Raw genomic sequence first — 23,887 nt, 5'->3', positions numbered from 1 at the left:
TCTCTAATGGGAGGGGTAACTTTGTCCTGAGGGCTTTCCTTTGTTGTTGTGAGTGGCAAGGTTCCTTGAGCATGTTCATGTGCATTTTGTGTGCTGGACTGTGCTGTGGTGGCTGTTTGCTGGCATTTTAGCCCAGGCACGTTTTTAGCGCACCTTAAGTAAATGCCAGCAGTTTTCAGGCTTATTGGAAACTCTCCTCTTGTCCTTTACTACTCTGGCTTATTGGAAACTCTCCTCTTGTCTACTAGTTCGGTGCGGCAGCCAGCCGAGATGTCGCACCGTAAGTTCTCAGCTCCAAGACATGGATCCCTTGGCTTTCTGCCCCGCAAACGCAGCCGTCGACATCGGGGCAAAGTGAAGAGTTTTCCCAAGGATGACCCCAGCAAACCCATCCACCTCACTGCCTTTCTTGGGTACAAGTCTGGCATGACCCACATTGTCCGGGAAGTGGACAGACCTGGATCTAAGGTCAACAAGAAGGAAGTTGTAGAGGCAGTCACTGTGGTAGAGACTCCTCCCATGGTCATTGTGGGCATCGTGGGCTACGTGCAGACTCCCCGTGGCCTCCGCACCTTCAAGACCATCTTCGCTGAGCACATCAGTGATGAGTGCAAGAGACGCTTCTACAAGAACTGGCACAAGTCCAAGAAGAAGGCCTTCACCAAGTATTGCAAGACGTGGCAGGATGAGGAGGGCAAAAAGCAGCTAGAGAAGGATTTCAGTAGCATGAAGAAGTACTGCCAGGTTATCTGGGTCATAGCTCACACTCAGATGCGTTTGCTTCCACTGCGGCAGAAGAAGTCTCACCTGATGGAGATCCAAGTGAATGGTGGCAGTGCTATCAGATCTAAGCTGGTAATTAAGCTTAGAGGATTCAGGTGCTAGTATCTCATTTTCTGAACTCTAAGGTTCAGATCTGAGAGGGAATGCTATGACATAAGCTATACTGGCACTTTACAGCGCTGCAACTTTTGCGCTCAGGGGTGTGAAAAAACACCCCCCTGAGCGCTGCAAGATACAGCGCTGTAAAGCCTCAGTGTAATCAGTGCCGCAGCACTGGGAGCGCAGCTCCCAGCGCTGCAAGCTACACCCGTAAGGGATGTGGTTTACGTGCAGCGCTGGAAGAGCTCTCTCCCAGCGCTGGTGCTCCGACCACACTCACACTTCAAAGTGCTGCCGCGGCAGCGCTCCAAAATTTCAAGTGTAACCATACCCTCAGAGTGTGGACATAAATAGGTTATCATTTTCTTATGGGTCAGGTTGATCTATGTTTGAAAGTTATGTTGTGATTAAATTTACAGCAAGATTTTTTACTCCAGATGCTTGTTTTAACTAATGTAGAATCAAGAGGCAGGTGCTACGTTTGGACACCAAAAAAGTTAATTAGATGGGACTTCATAGGAAGGGATTCTTGTTTGGTGTGACTCAATCAAAAAACTAATTTCAAAGTTCATTACCATCTGTGTAGTAAGAAGTCTGCCAAGTTTGCTTTGTCTTCCCATGAGTTTGTTGTGACTGCAACATTATTTAGCACTAGTTTTATCAGTAAACACCCTTTTGGGATGAGTTACACTTCTGAAAACTAACCAGCCAAGTAAGAACTTCAGACTTGATTTAAACAGAAACTGCCTCGCTTCTAATATAAGGCGGGTGGATAAAAATCGATTTAAAAATAAATAAAATCTGATCTTATTTAAATTGGATTTTTTATTTAAATTAAATACAGGGTGTGTTAAAAATAAACTTGCTTAAAATTAAATTTGAAATTAAGCAACCTATTTTAAGGCCTAAACTTACCATAAGCTATTGCAAACATTTAAATTGAATTAAAAAACAACATGCTTGCTAACAAGTTTAAAAGAGTCAAACCACTTAACTCGTGGTAGTCACTAGCTAACCCTGGAATCTGAGTTTAAGTGCTAAACTAGCTTTTGACAGCGCTCCTGCAGGTGCAAAGATACTATTTTCTTCATTTCAGTTTATCCAACTAGTTCAGTTCAGTGACTAGCTCATTCACAGTCAAGAAGCGCTTGTTTTTCCTCTTTCAATCCATGAATAAAAACTTCATGTGAGAGGATGAAATCAAGATTTTAGATGAGAAGGGTGGACATGGTGACCAGAAAGAATCAGTTCAGTTAACTAACTACAATAATACCTCCTCTGTTTAATAAATCAGGTAGTTTTTTAATGTATCCAACACACTTAAGGTAGTTTTACTTACTTAAAAAAAAGCTGGTTTGTGCATTTAAATTGAATTTGAATTTCCATCCAAATAATTTGACACAAATCATCAGTAAAAATATTAATCTCAGTAAATAAGAAATGCATCATTCACCATTTTCTAACAATACAAAATATAAAAAAATAAAAATCTGCATAGATGTAAGTTAAGTTATATAAATGTGCATAGATGTAGTGTATTCTCCTGGTTAGCAAAAAGAAGCATCAAATTTAGTGTAAATGCTGTATTTAGTTGCAAATGAATATGTTTTAATGATTATCAACCAAGGAGAATAAATAAATCAAGGTTTCCTGCTTGCTTATTTAAGTTGTGATTAAAATTGATCTGAATTGCTTTGATGTAAATCAAAGCACCCTTGTTTAATGGGACAGTTACAGTGCCTGGCCCTTTGCCCAGAGGGGGAAAACTGAGCCTAAGGCCTTGGCTACACGTGCAAGTTACAGCACAATAAAGTAGCCCTGGGCACCGTAGCTCACTCCCTCTCCACACTGGCAAGGCACGTAAAGCACTCTGACTCCTCAGCTACAGGGATGCCGGTACTCCACCTCGGCGAGTGGAATAATGTTTGCTGTGCCCCCGCTGGAGTGCTGCGGCACCAGTGTGAATGAGGTGTTGCGTTACTGTGGTGTGATCAACCTCCGGAAACGTACCATAATCCCCTTAAGTCAAGTGGCCACTCTTCTTGTTGTGAAATCAGCTGCAGAAATGCCCTTTCAAAGCTTTGTTTCGGAGAAGCCAGCTGCTTATCAGCTCCAAGAAAAAGCAAATATTTACTGATTGTTTTGAGTGAGTGAGAGAAAGGCGGGTGTGGGGGGGGTCTAAACTTACAAGACAGCATTCTGACACACTCTGAGCACCCGAATAACACACACTCTCTCCCCCCACATACACACAACACACTCCCTGTCACACATACACCCATCTCCCCCCCCCCATTTGAAAAGCATATTGCAGTCACTTGTATGCTGGGATAGCTGCCCATAATGCACAGCTCCCAGTGCCGCTGTAAGTGCTGCAAATGTGGCCACGCCAGTGTGCTTGAAGCTGTCAGTGTGGACAGACTGCAGCACTTTCCCTACTGTGCTCTCCGAAGGTGGGTTTAACTCTCAGCACTCTACATCTGCAGCCATGCCCTAAAAATCCAGCATTCTGACTTTCTTTATGTCTATACAGCTTGCAGAAGCAAGCTTCCCAGCCTGGGTCAACAAACTCGGGTGGACTTCAGAGCCCAAGCTCCAGCCCCAACTGCAACTTCAAAGTTCTGTCTATACAGCTATTTTTAGAGCATTAGCAGGAGCCCTGCTTGCTCCAGTGTGCCAACTCGGGCTGAGAGGCTCGCTTCTGTGTATGCTGTGTAGACATACCCTTGAGGCAGGCTTGGGATTTCCTAGAAAAACTAACAATTCTCCAAACAAAACACACCACCTGTTTCTGCTGTGCTTTAGGTATTTTTAAAGCTAACCTATGAAGCTTTTGTCTGAAAAGTAAAGGTCCTGGGAAGGGAGGAAACCAAACTATTTTTACTGTAACACAAACATGGCTTGCCATGTTTATTTTAGCCTCTGGAGTCACTCAGTCCAGTGTGAAGTTTTTATATTCTCCTACTGTTGCTAAATATATATTATAAAAACACTGGGAAGGAGAAGAAAATCTTTGCCACTCATGGAAGCTGAAGTACTGTGTCCTGTTGTAGTGAAGAGCCCCTGGATGGAGACTGCAGAAGGGAACAGTAGTTAAATGATACTTTTGCATTCTTCTGTATTGTGTGTAGCACTCTCATGTCCCTGGCTCATTAAGGGCTCCTCTGCCAGATAGCTGGCCTTGATGTCAGTTATGCTTTGTATATGTGCATATATTTGCATTTCCACGATGCACTCCTCCTTGCGGAGAAGGACTGCAGTGATACACTGCAATAGGACTTAAAAATCCATTTGCTAGTGACAAGTAAGTACACTTTCTGTAGTGCATAGAAAAAGGGGGGAGGTTGGCTACCACTTCTGCAGAATTTAAACTTTCACTTCTAAAGTTCCTAGTTCTGGGTTCTAAAGAAAAGTGTCCAAATGTGATCTGATGTAGTGCTGGCTCCCTGAGTCTTCACACATTTCAGCAAAAAGAATGAGGATTACTTGTGGCACCTTGGAGACTAACAAATCTAAGGCCTGGTCTACACTGGGGGAGGGAGGGGGAAATCAATCTAAGATATGCAACTGCAGCTACGAGAATACCTAGCTGAAGTCTAAGTATTTTAGATAGACTTAGATGAACTTTGCGTCCTCGTGGCACAGGATTGACAGCCGCCACTCCCTCGTCGCTCCGCTTCCGCCTCTCACCCTGGTGGAGTTCCAGAGTTGACGGGGAGCGTGTACAGGATCGATGTATCGTGTGTCGTCTAAACGCGATACATCAATCCCCGATAGATCACTACCCGCCGAATCGGCAGGTAGTGTAGACATACCCTAAGAGCATGGCTACACTTGCACATGTAAAGTGCTGTGAGTTAAACCCACCTTCGGAGAGCGCAGTAGAGAAAGCGCTGCAGTCTGTTCACACTGCCAGCTGCAAGCACACTAGTGTGGCCACATTTGTGGCATTTACAGCGGCATTGGGAGTGGTGCATTATGGGCAGCTATCCCACAGTACACATCTTTCCATTCTGGCGCTGTGGCTTGTGGGAAGGGGGCGTGGAGTGCGGGGCATTCTGGGTCCTGTCCCAATGCCCTATGATTCATTGGTTCGCATCCCAGCATTCCCTTTACTTCCATCCACATTTGGTGCCATCTTTCAATGTATTTTGTACTGCGCCCTCTGTGTTCCCTTTTAGTCTGCGGGAATGGAGCGCGAACTGCTGAGTATGCTGAAGAGTCTCGCCAGCACGTCACATTTGACAGTCGAGTTATTCCTTATGATCCAAAGTGACAGTGAGAGCTCTGATATCGACTCGAGTAATGCATATGACATGAGATTGCTTGTGGAAGTGGATTGGACTGAAGAACTTGTGGATCTAAAGGCGGAGGAGGCCCGGATTTTTTCAAGTCCAGGTTGCAAAAACTATCAGAAGCCTGCATCCCAAGAAAGGGGGGAAAAACTCATAGGCAGTGGTTGTAGACCAAGCTGGATGACCAAGGATCTCAGAAGTGATTAAGAAAAAGCAGAAGGGCTACAAGGCATGGAAGATGGGAGGGATCAGCAAGGAAAGCTACCTTATTGAGGTCAGAACATGTAGGGATAAAGTGAGAAAGGCCAAAAGCTATGTAGAGTTGGACCTTGCAAAGGGAATTAAAACCAAGAGTAAAAGGTTCTATAGCCATATAAATAAGAAGAAAACAAAGAAAGAAGTGGGACCGCTAAACACTGAGGATGGAGTGGAGGTTAGGGATAATTTAGTTATGGCCCAATATCTAAACAAATAGTTTGCCTTAGTCTTTAATGAGGCGCTTAGGGATAATGGTAGGATGACAAATGGGAATGAGGATGTGGAGGTAGCTATTACCACATCCGAGGTAGAAGTCAAACAGCTTAATGGGACTGAATCGGGGGGCCCAGATAATCTTCATCCAAGAATATTAAAGGAACTGGCGCATGAAACTTCAAGCCCATTAGCAAGAATTTTTAATGAATCAGTAAACTCAGGGGTTGTACCGTATGACTGGAAAATTGCTAACATAGTTCCTATTTTTAAGAAAGGACAAAAAGGTGATCCAGGTAACTATAGGCCTGTTAGTTTGACGTCTGTAGTTTGGAAAGTCTTGGAAAAATTTTTGAAGGAGAAAGTAGTCAAGGACATTGAGGTCAGTGGTAATTGGGACAAAATACAACATGGTTTTACAGAAGGTAGATCGTGCCAAACCAACCCAATCTCCTTCTTTGAGAAGGTAATAGATTTTTTTAGACAAAGGAAAGGCAGTGGATCTAATTTACTTTGATTTCAGTAAGTCATTTGATATAGTTCCACATGGGGAATTATTAGCTAAACCGGAAAAGATGGGGGTCAATATGAAAATTGAAAAGTGGATAAGGAACTGGTTAAAGAGGAGACTACAATGGTCATTCATACTGAAAGGTGAACTGTCAGGCTGGAAGGAGGTTACTAGTGGAGTTCCTCAGGGATCAGTTTTTGGACCAATCTTATTTAATCTTTTTATTACTGACCTTGGCATAAAAAGTGTGCTAATAAAGTTTGCAGATGACCCAAAGCTGGGAAGTATTGCCAATACAGAGAGGGACTGGGATAGCCTACAGGAAGATCTAGATGACCGTGTAAACTGGAGTAATAGTAATAGGATGAAACTTAATAGCGAAAAGTGCAAGGTCATGCATTTAGGGATTAATAACAAATTTTTTTGTTTTAAACTGGGGACAAATCAGTTGGAAGTAACAGGAGGAGGAGGAGGACCTGAGAGTATTGGTTGATCACAGGATGACTGAGCCGCCAACGTGATATGGCTGTGAAAAAAGCTAATGCGGTCTTGAGATGCATCAGGCAAGGTATTTCCAGTAGAAATAAGAAGGTGTTAGTTCCGTTATACAAGGCACTGGTGAGACCTCATCTGGAATATTGTGTGCAGTTCTGGTCTCCCACGTTTAAGAAGGATGAATTCAAACTGGAACAGGTACAGAGAAGGGCTACTAGGATGATCTGGGGAATGGAAAACCTGCCATATGAAAGGATACTCAAAGAGCTTGGCTTGTTTAGCCTAACCAAAAGAAGGCTGAGGGGAGATATGATTGTTCTCTATTAATATATCAGGGGGGATAAATACTAGGGAGGGAGAGGAATTTAAGGTCAGTACCAATGTAGACACAAGAACAAATGGATATTAACTGGCCATCAGGAAGTTTAGACTTGAAATTAGCCGAAGGTTTCTAACCATCAGAGGAGTGAAGTTCTGGAACAGCCTTCCAAGGGGAGCAGTAGAGGCGAAAGACATATCTGGCTTCAAGACTAAGCTTGATAAGTTTATGGAGGGGATGGTATGATAGAATAGCCTAATTTTGGCAATTAATTGATCTTTGACTATTAGCGGTAAATATGCCCATGTCCTGTGATGGGACACTAGGCGTGGTGGGATCTGAGTTACTACAGAGAATTCTTTCCTGAGTGTCTCGCTAGTGAGTCTTCCAACATGCACAGGATTTAGCTGATCGCCATATTTGGGGTCGGGAAGGAATTTTCCTCCAGGGCAGATTGGCAGAGGTCCTGGGGGTTTTTCGCCTTCCTATGCAGCATGGGGCATGGATCACTTGCTGGAAGATTCTCTGCATCATGAAATCTTTAAACCACAAGTTGAGGACTTCAATAGCTCAGACATAGGTCAGGGCTTTGTTACAGGAGTGGATGAGTGAGATTCTGTGGCCTGCATTGTGCAGAAGGTCAGACTAGAAGATCATAATGGTCCCTTCTGACCTTGTAGTCTGAGTCTTGTTGGTACTCAGCCTTCCTGTCTGGAGTGCTGTGCAATGAGTGCTGCACTTCAGGATGCCCATACTGCATGGTGATGGGGATTGAGTGCAGTGGGTATGGGTCATAGTTTTCAGGGTGGTGAAGGTACAGGTGTTGGAGGCAGTTGGTGGCGATAAGAACCCAGATGTTGGGGAAAGTGGGTTGGAGGTGACATGGAGGCACAAGGGAAACAGTTTTGGGACAAGACCTGTGGGGGGGGGGGAGGTGCATCAGTGCTCCACCTGCATTGCTACAAGTGCCTTTATCAACTCCGCTTGACGCTTCATGATGCTGAGTAACTGCTCTGTGCTTTGGTGTCGGCGATCCGCATTCTACTGGTGGACCCTCCTTTCACTCTCCCGCCACTCCTGCACTTTTTGATTTTCATTACTTGAATGCTGCATTACTTCATGCAACATGTCTTCCTTGCTTCTACGTGGCCTATTTCTGATTCTTTGGAGTCTTTCAGCCGGTGATAACTCGCACGGCTGAGATCTCAAGGTTGCATCTGTAAAGACAAAATGCAACACTTAACAGAGGCAGCATTGTTCACACCAGACAGAGCAAGGATTCCCCTGTACTTAAGGAGGGCAAGCACAGTCTACACAATAGCATAATTTGTCCATCCCAAAAGGTGTGCACGTAACCCAGGGGAGCCCCAAAATGGTGAATAAGCACAGGGTCAAGTGTGACTGGTTGGGGAGAGCCAACAGCAGCAGGGAGGCCCCTATACTGAATGCTATCCCCACAATTTCCACAGGAGTTCATCCTGGAAGATATCTTGCTGCTGAGTGTGACCTGGGAAGCAAGGGAGGATCTTCTACTGCAGTGTTGCCCAAACTTTTTTGGCCACGGAACACTTTTTAGCCTATTATGGAGCACTGATAATATTACTTTGTAGTCATTTGGTTTTAAAATAAAAAGTTGCATTCTTTATGCTCAAATATATTTTATTTTATAAAGCAAAGCAAAAATACAAATTTAAAATAACTTGAACTAGTAATTTCTTACTGGAAAGCGCGTATAAAGTAGTACAAAAATCAAGTGCAAGAGTCAAAATTAAAAACAGTGTTCTACTTAAAAAAACAACAACAACAACCGGTTTTTATATATACACAAACACCAAACAAATTAGAATTTTACTAGGAAAATCTATTTTTATAAACAGAAATAGAAATTTGGATTTAATGGGATTGGTGTTTCTGCGTTTTTCTATCACAAATTCGCTTAATATTAGGAATAATGCTGGAAAGTTGAATCCTCATGTCAGGCGCAGCATCAAGTCTATTCCTATATTTGCTTTTTGTTGCAGTATAATATGAAAATCCCATCTCTCACAAAATAAGTTGCAGCAAAAGGAAGGAGCACTCAAACTGCACGTTTAGTCACATTAGGGTACTCTTCTGTTAGGATGCTCCAAAAATTATTCAGCGGAAGATCCTTAAACTTTTGTTTCAAATCAGAGTCAGAAGTTAAGTCAATTAGGCTTTCATAATCATGCTCAGTAATGCCAACTGGTTTGGCTGTAATTACAAACGGATTTTGAACCCAAGCATTATCATGAGTAGTTGTAGGAAAATATTCTAAAAAAGAGGCCTGCAAATCACGTAAGTGCTGTAAATGGTGCTGGAAATTTCTTCATGGCCTGTAGAATTAATTTCAGTCAGAAATTCATGTGCTGTAGGGAAGGAGTCAAAGTTATTCTGTTTTACAGAAGATGCCCAGAATTCCAGTTTTTTTAATGACAAAATGTTATCTATTGTAGTGTAAATTGTCATATTCTTTCCTTGCAGCGACAGATTAATTTCATTTAATTTTGCAAAAATATCTGCAAGATACGCAAGTCTCACTAGCCACGAGGAATTTCAGTCATTAAAATTTTCATCCTGAATTATCTGAAGTGAAGAATACCAGTAGTTTACTACGAAGCTCAAAAAGCCTCACAAGCACTTTTCTTCTGGATAGCCACCTCACTTCCATATGTAAAAAGCGTTTTGTGCTGACTACCCATTTCCTTGCACAAAATTTTAAATAACCTGGATTGAAGTGGTCGAGATTTGACAAAATTGGTACTTTGTACTGCTTCATCAAGCACAATTTTCAGATATGCTGTTATTTTTAACTGCAAGTGCTTGTCTGTGTAGAACACAATGGCTCTTAGTGCTTTCTCGTGCCACACTTATGATTCGCGTTTACAGCTTCCTTCATCTTCCCAATCATTGCCTGAGCACCATCAGTACATACATCAATACGTTTTCCCCAACTAATTTAATGCTTTCTGATAAAATTGTTGATGCGGTTGAATATTTCTTCTCCAGTCATGTTGCTTTGCAGGGATTCATATAAGAGCAGATCCTCTTCAATAATATTATTAAATCTATATCAGACAAATACTAGTAGCACAGCAAGTCTTGAAACGTCAGTGGACTCATCTAGCTGCAATGAATGCCCATTGCAAATTTTCAGTTGGCACACTAGCTCTTTTTCTATGTCATCAGCAAGATCTTTAAAAGAGTTATTTCACAACTGTTCAGCATCAATTTTTTTTACCAGACTGCTCGCTCTATATGCATGTTACAGTATCTTTCGTGCAAGGCTTGATAAGCGTTTCTCCTATAGTGTGAGCTTTTCCAGCAAGCGCTATATGGTAATTTATTCGGTAAGATGCTTCTGTTGCATTTTGTTGTCTGTTTTAGCAATTTTAATCATCAAAAGTTTACAATTTCCAAGTGAGTCGCGCTGCCTCTTGAAAAAACTCATATCTTTGTCTTTGTCTTCAGCATGCTTGGTTTCCAGATGCCTACAAAGTTTAGCAGGAGCCAATGAACTGTTTGCTAGTATTGTGTTGCACACGACGCACTGCACATGATGAACATCTTTATTTCCAACACATGTAAAACTGAAAGACAAATAACTTTCATCATACTTTCATTTCAGTCTTTTAACACCTACTTCTTCTTTTTTCATATACTTCGGTGGAAATTCTTTCACCTTGGATAACTCACTAGTACTAACAGATTTTTCGGTAACAAAAGACTGTGATTATTCATCCTCATTTTGAAGTGTCACAATATTTTGCTCGTTTATTTCGGCCATAGTTGGAGTACCAAAAGAGCTTGCTTTTCATTTCAAAGTTCCTTCTTTTAGCCACAGATCCATGGTGATTAGGTTTAGTCACAATATTTAGAAATACTGATTTTTGTCAAATTTTGTTTGTCACCAATATTTATATTGTTTCGAGTGAAGCTAGTTTAGTTGTGCTTATTGCGCACACGGTAAAGACCCACAGGTTTGAATGTATTGCTTGAATGTTATATTCAACTTGGCATAAAGAGAACGATGTGTGCATACAGCTGTAGTTCGCGCAGCCTCGAGCGGAAGGGGTACGATGTCACTAACTGAAGCGTGCCCAAAAGGGGTAGACGTCAACGTGCTTGTGTGCCGTGTTCAATTTATGCCATGATATTCAATACGAGATCTATCAATAACTGGAAGAAGAGTTTTATGTTAAATTAGTGTTTCAAAAAGAGTTGTAAACTATGCTTCAGATATGCCAAATTTAAAATTAAAAAAATGTAAACATCATTTTTTAAAATAACGATTCTTTCACGGAACACCTATTCACATCATGCGGAACACAGTTTGGGAAACACTGTTCTACTGCAATGTGGCTTCCACCCTGGCCCATATGCAGCTTGCCTGTGTGCAGCAATGGTCCCCCTGCCCCTCAGTTGTCCTGACAGGGACAAGGACCCTGTCCACAGTGGCTCTCCTGAGAAACCTGCGCATGCACATTGCCGAAGTTCTGGCTGAGACTTTTGAAGAGATCACTGAGGCAGATTACCGTGATGTGAGAGAGCACATCAACACCCTATTTCCACATCTGGGCATGCATGCAGGGCAGCCCTAACCCTCCTCACCCCAAGAGCCCATACCAAATAACTTCCTTCACAAAAATAAAAGCTGCCTACCAGGAACCTCCTCTAGTGTTTGTCCTTCCCCAAGTATCGGCTGCCGTGACTGGCTACCTTCTTTCTGTCTTGAGAACAGCTCTTAACTGCATGCATCTAGGGATTTGAGGGTGTCTTCCTCCGCATCAGCACTCTTGCTCCTGCTTTGCTGCTGCTCCTCCTCCTGCGTTGTTGCTCTGGGCTCTGAAGTGTCCATAGTGGTCCCCAGAGTGGAGGGGGGGTCGCCCCCAAGTATTGCCTCCAGCTTTTTGTACAAATGGCAGGTCGCGGGGGCAGCACCGGAGCGGCGGTTTTCCTCACAAGCTTTGTGATAGACATATTCCGCAGCTCCTTCACTTTAATCCTGCACTGCAGTGTGTCCCAGTCATGGCTCTTTTCCATCATATCCCTTTATATCTACCCGAAGGTATTGTAATTCCTACGGCTGGAGCGCATCTGGGACTGGACAGCTTCCTCCCCCCAAACACTGAGGTCAAGAAACTCGCCATACTGGGAGCTCCATACTGGGGCTCGCCTGTCATGTGGAGGCATGATCACCTGGAAAGATTCTCTGAGAGCACTCCATGCCTAGCTGAGCAAACAGGAAGGGATTTTTCAAAATTCCCAGAGAATTTAAAGGGTTGGTCTGATGGTTGGTCACCTTTGAGGGCAGGGCAGTGGAGTTCAAACTGATGACCAGAGTGGCTAGCACAGGCATTGTGGGACACTTCTGGAGGCTGATCAGAGCATACTATAGGACCAGGGCGTCCACACTGACGCCATGGCGCTCCAGTGGGGGCGCAGCAAACGTTATTCCATTTGCCGAGGTGGAGTACCAGCAGTGCTGTAGCCATGGAGTCAGAGCGCTATACGTGCCTTGCCAGCATGGATGGGTAGTGAGCTAGGTAGGTGCTTGTTTAAAAAGGTGGGAGGGATAGCGTGGTTTGAACATTGGCCTTCTAAACCCAGGGTTGTCAGTTCAATTCTTGAGGGGGTCATTTAGGGAACTGAGATAAAAATCTGTCTGGGGATTGGTCCTGCTTTGAGCAGGGAGTTGGACTGGATGACCTCCCGAGATCCTTCCAACCCTGATTTTCTATGATTCTGGTGCGCCCAGGCTCTCTTATTGCGCTGTAACTCGCAAGTGTAGCCAAGGCCTACAGTGCCACAAGTACTCCTTGTTCTTTTTGCTGATACAGACTATCAGGGCTACCACTCTGGAACCTGACACATCAGTGTCTCTGCTGCAGCTTAGAGCTTTGCCAGACAGCAGGAGAGTTAATCCATTTAACTGCTACTATTGAGAACCCTGTAGGCAGTGTGACTATCAAGTCAGTTTTACCCTGCTGCTTGGCTAAGTCGGGAGGACTCAGAAACAGATCTCCTGGATATTGCCTTTGGATATCACCAGTTGGGAATTTTCCTTCATGTGTATTGCCCTGGCAAGTGGTATCTTGTAAATTTAAGGCTTACGCTGCCTCTCTCAAATGCTCTCCAAATTTCCTTTTAACACTTTGATCCTGGCAACTACAGGTCTGCAGTTAATATTGCAGTAGTGCCGAGGGACCCATAGATTCAGGACTTCACTGTACTAGGCGCTTTACAGATATGGAACAGAGATGGTCCCTGCCCCATGGAGCTTACAGTCTAAATTGCATTGTTGCAAGATGAACCATCAACCCCAACTAATGTTAGGTCTGTGCTGAACATTTCTTCATGGAAGAAACGAGATGTGAGCAGACTGAGGCTATGTCTGCAGTACAGCCTATGTTTGCAAACCTTAGGGGTGTGAATAGTCTCCTGCTGACATAGCTTCTGCCATTTGCAGAGGTGGGTTTTTTATGCTGATGGGAGAGCTGTAACAATGCTGCCGTTGGTGGGACACAACTGAGAGTATCAATTCAGGACAAATTGCTTAGAGCAGGGCAGTCACAGCCCAAGGCTGGGTGTCCTTTATTATTAAGGCACGCCAAACCAGCCAAACAGAGAAGACTTCGGTTTTACCCACTGACTAACCATAAGTCATACAAGCAATTCCCTTAGACACTCCAGTTTCCCAGTATCACCAGCAGTGCCACTCGTCATGGGGATGACTGGTCATGAAATAACCCAGTAAAAGAAATGAGTTCTCCTGATCCCAAAGGACCAAGCTGCAGACCCAGGTCAAATGATAACTTAGCATGTATTTTGGTTAAAATCTTATAGCCAATTCTTATTAACTAACATTTTATTAAGAGGGAGAGAGAGAGAGTTGGTTGAAAGATCAATATACATACAGAAGCAGCAAAGAGTCCTGAGACTTGAGTTCAATTTCTTGAGGTCCAGTTACATAGCAGAGATAGTGAGTTTGTAGTTGCCAAAAGTTTTTAGAAATAGTTCAGAGGTTATAGTCCAATATCTATATTCAGGGTGACTCCAGTCGGTGTCTCGGGGTCTCAGTGAAACCCAAAGTGATCTGAGATGAAGAAGAATCATGTCCCAGGGCTTTTATACATTTCCAGCAGCCTCTTGGCCTGAGGAAACAATAGACTTACCTTTCAGTCTCCCAAACATCATGGCAATTAGCATAGGGTAATTTATCCATTAAACAGTTCAGAAATAGGTTACCTCAACCTTCAAAGAGACACAGAGACAATAATACTATTTCACTCAAGTGTCTTCCTACATGTTAATACTCCTTTTTTTGATCTTTGAATCAGTCATAATAGACAAAACTTGTTTGCTTACATCTCAAGACCTGAGCAAACAGCTACCCTTTTATCTCTAACAATGCGGGCTTGCATTTCAAAGCTCTATTCATTCACATATCTTCCAAACAAGTCTTTAAAGTTCTGCCATGGATCATGTCAGTCTGCGAGTTAATTTAACTCTTTTTGGCCCTGTCACCTTTCAATAAGATGATTTATTACACTTAACCTCACAGGAGAGATCTCACCTGTGGGCATAGAGCATCTTCACCAGATGCACTGCAGCAGCACTGCTGTCTTGGTGCAGCTGCAGCGCTGTGTGTATAGACATAGCCTGATGTGTGCACCTAGATTTTTATTCTTGTGCCTTTAATACTAGCCTAGAGCTTGAAGAGCAGAGACTTTGTGGTGACGATTGCAGGACTGGAAGTCTTTCAGCTTGGTTAACCTGTGTGCAGTTGACTCTGAAGCCTGTCCTTCAGAAATGTGTAAGGCTACCAGGCTCCAAGTGTTTGTTCGAGCAACAGATTAGATTAAAATTTATGGTTGGCTCCAAATAAATCTGCTGTGTTTTGGATTAAGGCGGTCTGGATTTAATTGTAAATATTACTACATATGTAGTGTGAATTGCCTATAGAAACCAACATTCCTAAGGTTAAGATGCATTCATCTGTATCTCTACTTTGCAATAACATAGCAGCATGCATGTAGTGAAGAGCAGAACTTGTTTCGAGCACTCCATTTCCAGTGCGATGGGATAGCCAGCTGGGGAAACTGACCACTGGTGTGGATACTTTGTCTGCTCACAAGTTTACCCCCTCTCATAAGTTTGCATTGCACTGAGCGATTGAGCCTGTCCACTGCTTTCAGGGATTCTTTGAAGCCTGTCCTTATTCAGCATGTGGCGTTTCTTGGGGGCGGGTGAGAATTGTCACGGAGCAGTGGAAGTTGGGTGTCAGCATGAATTGAACAGGGCTGGATTAAGATAATCTGCAATGCTAGATGCGCTTCCACAAAGTGGTTCTGTAGTCTTGACTCCTGCCACAGCCTCTCTTTAGGGTGGTGGTAGCAAGGGTCATCAGGACAAACTTCTGTCAGGGAAGCAAGCAAGTCAAAGGCTCCCTGTCTTCAGGTAGATGGGGGTCCAGGCCAGGATTTCGGAAGCTTCAACTTTCCACACACACATCCCAGCAGACATCCTCCACTGCCCCAAATAGTCGTGTTCTCTGCTGGAGTGGATGGTGGTTAGCCCCTCATGGCTGCTGCAGTGATGAGTTGGGGTCAGGACAAACTGTGGCCTGAGTGGAGACAAACTGAGGCTTCACATTTTATTCTTGTCCACCCAAAGAGCTGCACCACGGCAACACCCTCTCCAGTCCAGCACCCAATTGCAGATGTGGGGTGGCAGATCTCCAGGAGGATAGGGGCAGGATGTCCTGCTGACTGGCTCTGGAGCAGATTAACTCATCTCTCTATGGGCTGCAGGCTGTATATGATGTGAAGCACTTGCTTTACCCCTCCAGCCTCAGGTGCAGCTGCTGCCCTTGGTCTCCCTCTGCTGTAGAGTAATGTAGGCATCCGTCCAAAGTCCTCCCTTTCTGTGTAAAACGAGTCTCAAAAGCAAACTGCTCCAGTAAAACGGTCCTTCCCCAACTCCTCACCCCCTGGGCTGCAGCCTTCAGGAGTTCACCTTTTGCGGTGTAAGCTGGTAAGCACAATTCCTGTGGGAGAGCCCATGCCCTCCCTCTACCACAGCCTCCAGCCTGAAGGCCCGAACAGGGAAGTGGGCAGCCACTTCAGCCTCTGATGTTTGCCTGTTCTTCCCTCGGAGCTACTTCCTGTGCTTGTCTCTTGGGCACAGGAGATCTGCTACCGGTGGCTAAAGCCCAGACCCTCCCAGGTTCCTTCCTTGGCTCCCTTTCATCTGTGAGCCCCGCTGGCTTGTTCCAGTCCCTGGAGATTCTGGCCAGCAGGCTGCTGTTCCCTCCCAGTGTCTCATCCTGTGCTGCAAAAGGAAGCACTGCTTGCTTCCCCACCATGCATTGTTTGTAGCCCACGGCTCCCAGCCCTTGCATAACAGCAATCCCCCAAATGCCTGTTCTGAAGGAGCCAAGACCCAGTAACAAGTGGTGGGCCTGGGTCTGCCCTTAGAGACAGCATGTTCTGCTGTAGGGACTCCAGAACCTGGAGCAGAAACCCAGTTTATGGTGGTCTGGAAGCAGCTGGAATTGATGCCTATGCAGCCATGACAGAATAAACAGACTTCCAAGGGGCCTCAGTGAGTAGGTCTGTGGCTCTCCTGAAGTCATTGGATGCTGTGCTTTGTGGGTAGTGACTGTTTAGACATTTTGGATTATAATGGGGCTATTGTGCGGGCAAAATGTCAACTTGCTTGCTATGGACTGAGAATGACGGGTTGCCTGGAGAGGCTGGTAGCACTGGCCTGTGACTTGGCACAGATTTAATCCTAAAGGGCCTCACCTTTTTCTTTTAGCAGCATAGTTCCCTAAATGCAAGTGCAGAGAGCTCTTGAGGCAGTTCCTAGCCCCATGGTCCCAGGGTACAGGGAGACCTTTCCTGACCTTCCGGAGCACCGAGATGACACTCATTTTGTGAATAGTTAATGTAGAGAAAGTTCCTGATTAAATTTCCTCCAGTAGCCATAAAACCATAGTCTCACATCAGCTAGCTAATCAAATTTTGCTAACTGACTAATGAGTGTTCTCCTCTTCTCCTCCCGCGCTGCCCCCCCTCCAGCCCCCCCCCCCCCCGCATCCCAGGTAACGGCATCTCCCTAATGAACATGTGGATTATGCAGAAGAAATGTAGTCAGAGCTGACTGGAAAGCTGCTGTGAACAAATTGTATCTCTAGTATTGAGACTAATATCTGATTCTGGGGTTTTGTATGAATGAACTGGGAACCTGCTTGTTAAGCGTGCTGCTGTGATTGGACTGCTTCTTCCAGACTCGTAAATGAATCCAAGGCTGGGAATTAGTAAAATAGGCTATGCAACCTTTGTGCCTGACTTCTGCTGCTGCTTATCAGAGTCTCCCTGGCTCAGGGAGAAAGATTGCACACAGACCAATTCACTGGCATCATCTTCCTCTGGGATCTGCTGCTTGCTCATCTTCCAGGTAGAGAGAGATATGCATCTGCATGGCCGAAACACAACAGCTAGCCCACTTCAGGTAATACATTTGTTAGGCCATATCTACACTTCTGTGATCGATGCAGCCAGGGGTCGATTTAGCGGGTCTGGTCTGGTCTAGTGAAGACCCACTAAATTGACTGCAGAGCACACTCCAGTTGACTCCAGTACTTCACCAGAATGAGAGAAGCTCTCCCGTTGACTCTGTGCGGTGTACTCTGCATCAAGTTGACCTAAGCTACATTGAGTCCAGCTACATTATTCACATAGCTGGGGGTATGGCTACATTTGGAATTTCAAAGCGCTGCGAAGTGTGAGTGTAGTCAGAGCGGCAGCGCTGGGAGAGAGCTCTCCCAGCGCTGCAAGTAAACCACATCCCTTACTGGTGTAGCGTGCAGCGCTGGGAGCCGCGCTCCCAGCGCTGCTGCCCTGATTACATTGACGCTTTACAGCGCTGTATCTTGCAGCGCTCAGGGGGGTGTTTTTTCACACCCCAGTTGCAGCGCTGTGAAGTGTGAGTGTAACCAAGGCCTAAAGTAGTATAACTTAGGTCAACTTACCCCAGTAGTATAGACTGAGGGTATGTCTACATCTACAATTTTGCAGCGCTGGTTGTTACAGCTGTATTAGTACAGCTGTATAGGGCCAGCGCTGCAGAGTGGCCACACTTACAGCAACCAGCGCTGCAAGTGGTGTTAGATGTGGCCACACTGCAGCACTGTTGGGCGGCTTCAAGGGGGGTTCGGGGAACGCGAGAGCAAACCGGGGAAGGAGACCAGCTTTGCCGCGGTTTGCTCTCGCGTTCCCCTAACCCCCCTGCAGACCGCAGGGAAGGAAACCTGCTTGCTCGGGGATTCGGGGAACGCGAGAGGAAACCACAGGGAAGGAGACCTGCTTGCACGGGGGTTCGGGGAACGCGAGAGCAAACCGGGGAAGGAGACCAGCTTCGCCGCGGTTTGCTCTCGCGTTCCCCGAACCCCCCTGCAAACCGCAGGGAAGGAGACCTGCTTGTAGCGGGGGTTCGGGGAACACGAGAGCAAACCGGGAAGGAGACCAGCTTCGCCGCGGTTTGCTCTCGCGTTCCCCGAACCCCCCTGCAAACCGCAGGGAAGGAGACCTGCTTGCTCGGGGATTCGGGGAACGCAAGAGCAAACCGCAGGGAAGGAGACCTGCTTGCACGGGGGTTCGGGGAACGCGAGAGCAAACCGCAGGAAGGAGACCTGCTTGCTCGGGGGTTCGGGGAACGCGAGAGCAAACCGGGGAAGGAGACCTGCTTGATTACCAGAGGCTTCCTCAGGTATGCTGGGATACCTGCTTATTCCACGGAGGTCAGAAAAGCGCTGGTAAGTGTCTACACTTGATTACCAGCGCTGGATCACCAGCGCTGGATCCTCTACACCCGAGACAAAACGGGAGTACGGCCAGCGCTGCAAACAGGGAGTTGCAGCGCTGGTGATGCTCTGCAGATGTGTACACCACCTAAGTTGCAGCGCTGTAACCCCCTCACCAGCACTGCAACTTTGTGATGTAGACAAGCCCAAAGCCTTAATTTCACTTTACAGGAAAGCAGTATCAAAAGTATCTGGGTCTAAGGGAGCAATTGTCTTAAAAGGCACCAACTTGAAATCTAGTTAATCTTTTTTTAATAGTCAAAAATAGTTCTCCCTGTGTCCCTGAACACTCAGGCCATGTCTACATCTAAATTTTGCAGCGCTGGTTGTTACAGCTGTATTAGTACAGTTGTATAGGGCCAGCGCTGCAGAGTGGCCACACTTACAGCAACCAGCGCTGCAAGTGGTGTTAGATGTGGCCACACTGCAGCGCTGTTGGGCGGCTTCAAGGGGGGTTCCGGGAACGAGAGAGCAAACCGGGAAAGGAGATCCGCTTCGCCGCGGTTTGCTCTCGCGTTCCCGGAGCCACCCAGCAAACCGCAGGGAAGGAGACCTGCTTGCTCGGGGTTCCGGGAACGAGAGAGCAAACCGGGAAAGGAGACCCGCTACGCCGCGGTTTGCTCTCGCGTCCCGGAGCCACCCAGCAAACCGCAGGGAGGAGACCTGCTTGCTCGGGGTTCCGGGAACGAGAGAGCAAACCGGGAAAGGAGACCCGCTTCGCCGCGGTTTGCTCTCGCGTTCCCGGAGCCACCCAGCAAACCGCAGGGAAGGAGACCTGCTTGCTCGGGGTTCCGGGAACGAGAGAGCAAACCGGGAAAAGGAGACCCGCTTCGCCGCGGTTTGCTCTCGCGTTCCCGGAGCCCACCCTGCAAACCGCAGGAAGGAGACCTGCTTGCTCGGGGTTCCGGGAACGAGAGAGCAAACTAGGAAAGGAGACCCGCTTCGCCGCGGTTTGCTCTCGCGTTCCCCGAACCCCCCTGCAAACCGCAGGGAAGGAGACCTGCTTGCTCGGGGTTCCGGGAACGAGAGAGCAAACCGGGAAAGGAGACCAGCTTGATTACCAGAGGCTTCCTCCTTCCACGGAGGTCAAGAAAGCGCTGGTAAGTGTCTACATTGGATTACCAGCGCTGGATCACCAGCGCTGGATCCTCTACACCCGAGACAAAACGGGAGTACGGCCAGCGCTGCAAACAGGGAGTTGCAGCGCTGGTGATGCCCTGCAGATGTGTACACCTTCAAAGTTGCAGCGCTGTAACTCCCTCACCAGCGCTGCAACTTTCTGATGTAGACAAGCCCTCAGTACCAGTTTGAGGTTTTATAGTTTTCCTTGCAGACTATCTCCAGAGTTAACAAACTGAAAAAAGAAAGCGGTTTCTCTGCTCTCTTTCAGTCACAGGAATCTTGTAGGCTATTTGTCAAAATGTTTTAGACAGGAGTGTGCTTTTTAAGGTCTCCACCCTTCAGAGCTGGATGGAGAATAACAAAGCAGATGCAAATGTTGAGATGCTGTGAATTTCTGACTTATCTTGTCAAGAATCTAAACTGCAGCTTCCAGCAGAGTCCAAAGCTGCTACAGATTCAGGGTATGCTACACTTACAGTTGTACAGTGCTGGGAGTTACAGCTGTCTTCGTACAGCTGTGTAGGGAAAGCGCTGCAGTGTGGCCACACTGACAGCTACCAGCACTGCAGTGTGGCCGCATTTGCAGCGCTGTTGGGAGTGGTGCATTGTGGGCAGCTATCTCAGCGTTCAAGTGGCTGCAACTGCAACGTGCTTTTCAAAACGGGGGTGGGGTGGGAGTGTGACAGGGAGTGTGGGTGACACGAGAGAGTGGATTTTTGGAGCTAACACTGTTCTCAGCTCCCTGCCTTTCTAAGGACTGGAAGATACACAGCACTAACTTTCAATCATTTTAAAAGTTTTGACCCCCTTCCCCCACCCCTCTCTTTATTCACTAAAATGCAATTATGCACTCCTAAATAGCCTTCAGACCAGATAAGCAGCTGCTCAACACAGACTCCCCTCTCTCCTCAAGCAAACAGCTGTGAACATTCCAAAGCAATTCCCCTGCCTCTGCTCGTCACTCGCTGAGCAAAGAGTAGCTGTGTTTGTTTTTTAGATAAGTAGCTCCGGGCAGCTTGGAGTTCAGCAAATGCTTCCGGTTTGTTGTGGACAGGAATTCTGGGAATACCTCCTAATAACCCTGGAGGCCAATAACAGCGCTTTTGGTGGCACACTAGCTGCATCACCAGCGCTGCAATCATTACACCCCAAGCAGACTAGGTGTAACAGCCAGTTCTGCAGCCCAGGGAGTTGCAGCACTGGATGTGCCTTGCAGGTGTGAACAGTTACTAAGTTGCAGTGCTGTAAACCCACCACCAGTGCTGCAACTCTCCAGTGTAGCCAATACCCTCAGGAAGGTCACCGCCTGTTGGAGTGGGCTCTCTGCAGCAGGCCCTTCTGCTCTCCCAGCTGTTGGGCAAATTGGCCCCTTCATGCTGAGATGCCTTCACACCCTCCTTGGGAATGGAGTGATTTTTTTCATGTTTATCTCCTTTTGTTCAAGGGTGTGGTTGAACAGTGCAGAAATTGACATCAGACTAGCAGCTGGAGAGTGGAGAGGCTGCTCCTTGCCCTGTCTGCAGGGATTTTAAACAGGTATCATGGAAAAGAATGATCAGGGTGGGGGTGGGAATGACATTTAACTCTTATTATGACTTCTTGGCAGGGACATAAGAGCACACAAAAGGCAGCTGTTCAAGAGCCTATTAGGCCCCCTGGAATAAATCCAATTCAGCAGCTCTTCCAGCCTGATGGAAAGGAACTTTGTTTGGCACACTTGTGACCTGGAATTGCTTAATTTTTTGTAAGCTGGGCCTGCTTCTTCTCCTTAAATCTCTTCTGCAGCAGTTGATAAGCAGTTTGTCTCTTCTCTGTCAGGGAAAATGCTGCAGAAAGAAATGTCAGGAATGCAGATAGCAGGTGGGGACTGACAGATGTGCTTATCAATCACTACAGACTTGGTTACAGAGTGGTTTATTTATTAAACGGCTACTGTTTTGCCTCTGGCATAGTTTATCCAGGGCCTCTCAATCCTTTTTAGCATATACTGGGGGTTCAGAATGAAAGGCACTGTATTGCGGTGCCTCCCATCTGAAGGTGAGCTTCCAGGGTTCACCTACTAAAGGAGACTAGGTGAAAAGAAGGATTTGGTGAGCATACTTCTACTTTGCTCAGCCTGTGTCCCGCAGACCTCTCTCACCACATCTGGCACGTCTTAATAGCATGTTTACTTGAAAGCAAATAATGTGGTAGATGTTGGAAGCAGGTTATGGGAAAGTCTTGCCTTCCAGAACAGCAATGTAGGAGGAAAGAAATTCTGCTGTGAAGCAATTTACAGTGCAGTGAACTGAGCTCACTGGACTATCTTTGTCACTTAAAACAGTTTCACAGTGGTTAGCAATCCCAAGTAAACTTTTCCTACAAGGTGCCCTGTTTTTTTCAGTGACAAGGTACTTTGTCAAAACAGATTTTGCATTGACGAGAGCATTTTAAAAGCTGCAGTCTGCAGTAGGGTACAGAGCTGTTTCACCCAACACAGTTGAAAGGTAGATGACTGCAGTACAACTTCTTGGCTAATTCATGCTCTTGGTGCTGCCACTACTGATTTCTGAGCACCTTGAGCTTGGCACTGGAAGGTGGGAATGATTTAAATGAAATACAAACACTGGTTGGATGAGAGAAAGTGGATGTTTGCTGATTTGTGGGCAGCTTTCTTATGTTTGTTAGCAATGTATATAGGTGTGCTTATCGCGCGGAAGGCGGCACAGATACGTGGTATGGGTTTTAACCAACTTTATTAGTTAAATTACATCCAAAGTTTCCATTGAGGGGCAGCCCAGCACAGTCGCTGCACTTGTGTGATTATTTGCCAATTCTTGGATCTTCCACCACAGGAGAAGTCAGCCATTACACTAGGAGGGTCTCTGGGTACTTCCACTTGACTGCTAGCATACGTCCCCCCTTTGGGGGGAGGAGGTGAGAGGGGGATCTCACCATCCCAGACAGCACTGTCTTGTAAGGAGATACCCATTATGTTACCTTTTAGGATCTGGAACCTAAATCAGCAGGCTCCTGCACTGGGCACTGCCAAAGGTGCGACAACTAAACAACTCAGGTCCAAACTGTGATATCTGGGTGGGGGAGAATTCCAGCTTTCTAGTTTCCCAATCCCTAGGTTTCACTGCGAGAAAGGCGAAAAAAACCAACCAGCTGTAGCCACTCTGGTGGTATGCGGAAAAATTCTTCCCAGCCCCAACACAGTGATTAGCATAGCCTGCAAAAACCTATATGAGAGAGGGGGAAAGGGTGGGTTTATTGCTGGAAATCAGCAAACAGGAAGTGGCCGCGCGCAGATGGCTCAATATCTTGTGCCAAATCCCAGGGGACTTCAGCCTACCCTGGAAGTCCTGTGGGGGCTGGAAATATTGTGGGACCGGCCTGGCCTGTCCTTTTTGCCTTCTCCCATTGTGGAAACCACCAAAGCACACCCTTTGCTAGGTTAATTGCTCCCTTGAGCTCACTAATGGGAGCTGTTCTATTGGCTTCTGACTAGTAAGTCATCGTCATAGTATGTATGGAACAAAGCTAAAGGACAAGTGATTCTGGAAACTTTGTTCCTGCCCTCTCAACATCCACTCTGACTTATTTGCTGGTACTAGATGCTGAATGAGTCTCTGATCAAAGTGAAGCCCTGTAAAACTAAACTTCTGTGACAAGCCAGAGTGAGCTACAGACTTACAGATGATGTGACTAGAAGAATTCTCTCCTTTTAGATAACTTTCTACATGTAGGCCGCTTTAGCCTGTCTAGCCAGAAGTCTCTCCTGAGTACTTGCTGCAGTATTGGAAGGAAACTTGACTATCCTTTGAAAGCAATCAACATCTGTAGAAGTGAAAGGGGCACTGACAACTTGAAATCTAGTCTTTTTTTTTTTAAACAGTTCAAGGTAGTTTCAGTCGCCACAT

The 23,887-nt window shown here is 46.0% G+C and overlaps 2 protein-coding genes across 2 annotated transcripts in view; both read left to right on the top strand.

The window, feature by feature from the left end:
- Positions 1-23,887, top strand: part of DAG1 (dystroglycan 1) — a 126,618-nt gene that overhangs the window by 30,740 nt on the left and 71,991 nt on the right.
- On the top strand, positions 238-22,620 carry LOC115655218 (60S ribosomal protein L3-like). The gene is made up of 4 exons (XM_030570464.1): positions 238-835; positions 12,347-12,351; positions 16,748-16,751; positions 22,601-22,620. Exons 1-4 carry the CDS (start codon positions 271-273, stop codon positions 22,618-22,620), a joined length of 594 nt encoding a protein of 197 aa, XP_030426324.1. The 5' UTR covers positions 238-270.

The sequence above is a fragment of the Gopherus evgoodei genome, chromosome 7 (assembly GCF_007399415.2).
Source record: "Gopherus evgoodei ecotype Sinaloan lineage chromosome 7, rGopEvg1_v1.p, whole genome shotgun sequence".
Taxonomy (NCBI): Eukaryota; Metazoa; Chordata; order Testudines; family Testudinidae; genus Gopherus; species Gopherus evgoodei.
Note: the sequence above shows the minus strand (reverse complement) of the source record. Positions and strands in the feature narration are given on the sequence as shown.

What these genes read in the sequence shown, in the direction of transcription:
- LOC115655218 (XM_030570464.1), top strand. Translation starts at nt 271, where the DNA reads ATGTCGCACCGTAAGTTCTCAGCTCCAAGACATGGATCCCTTGGCTTT.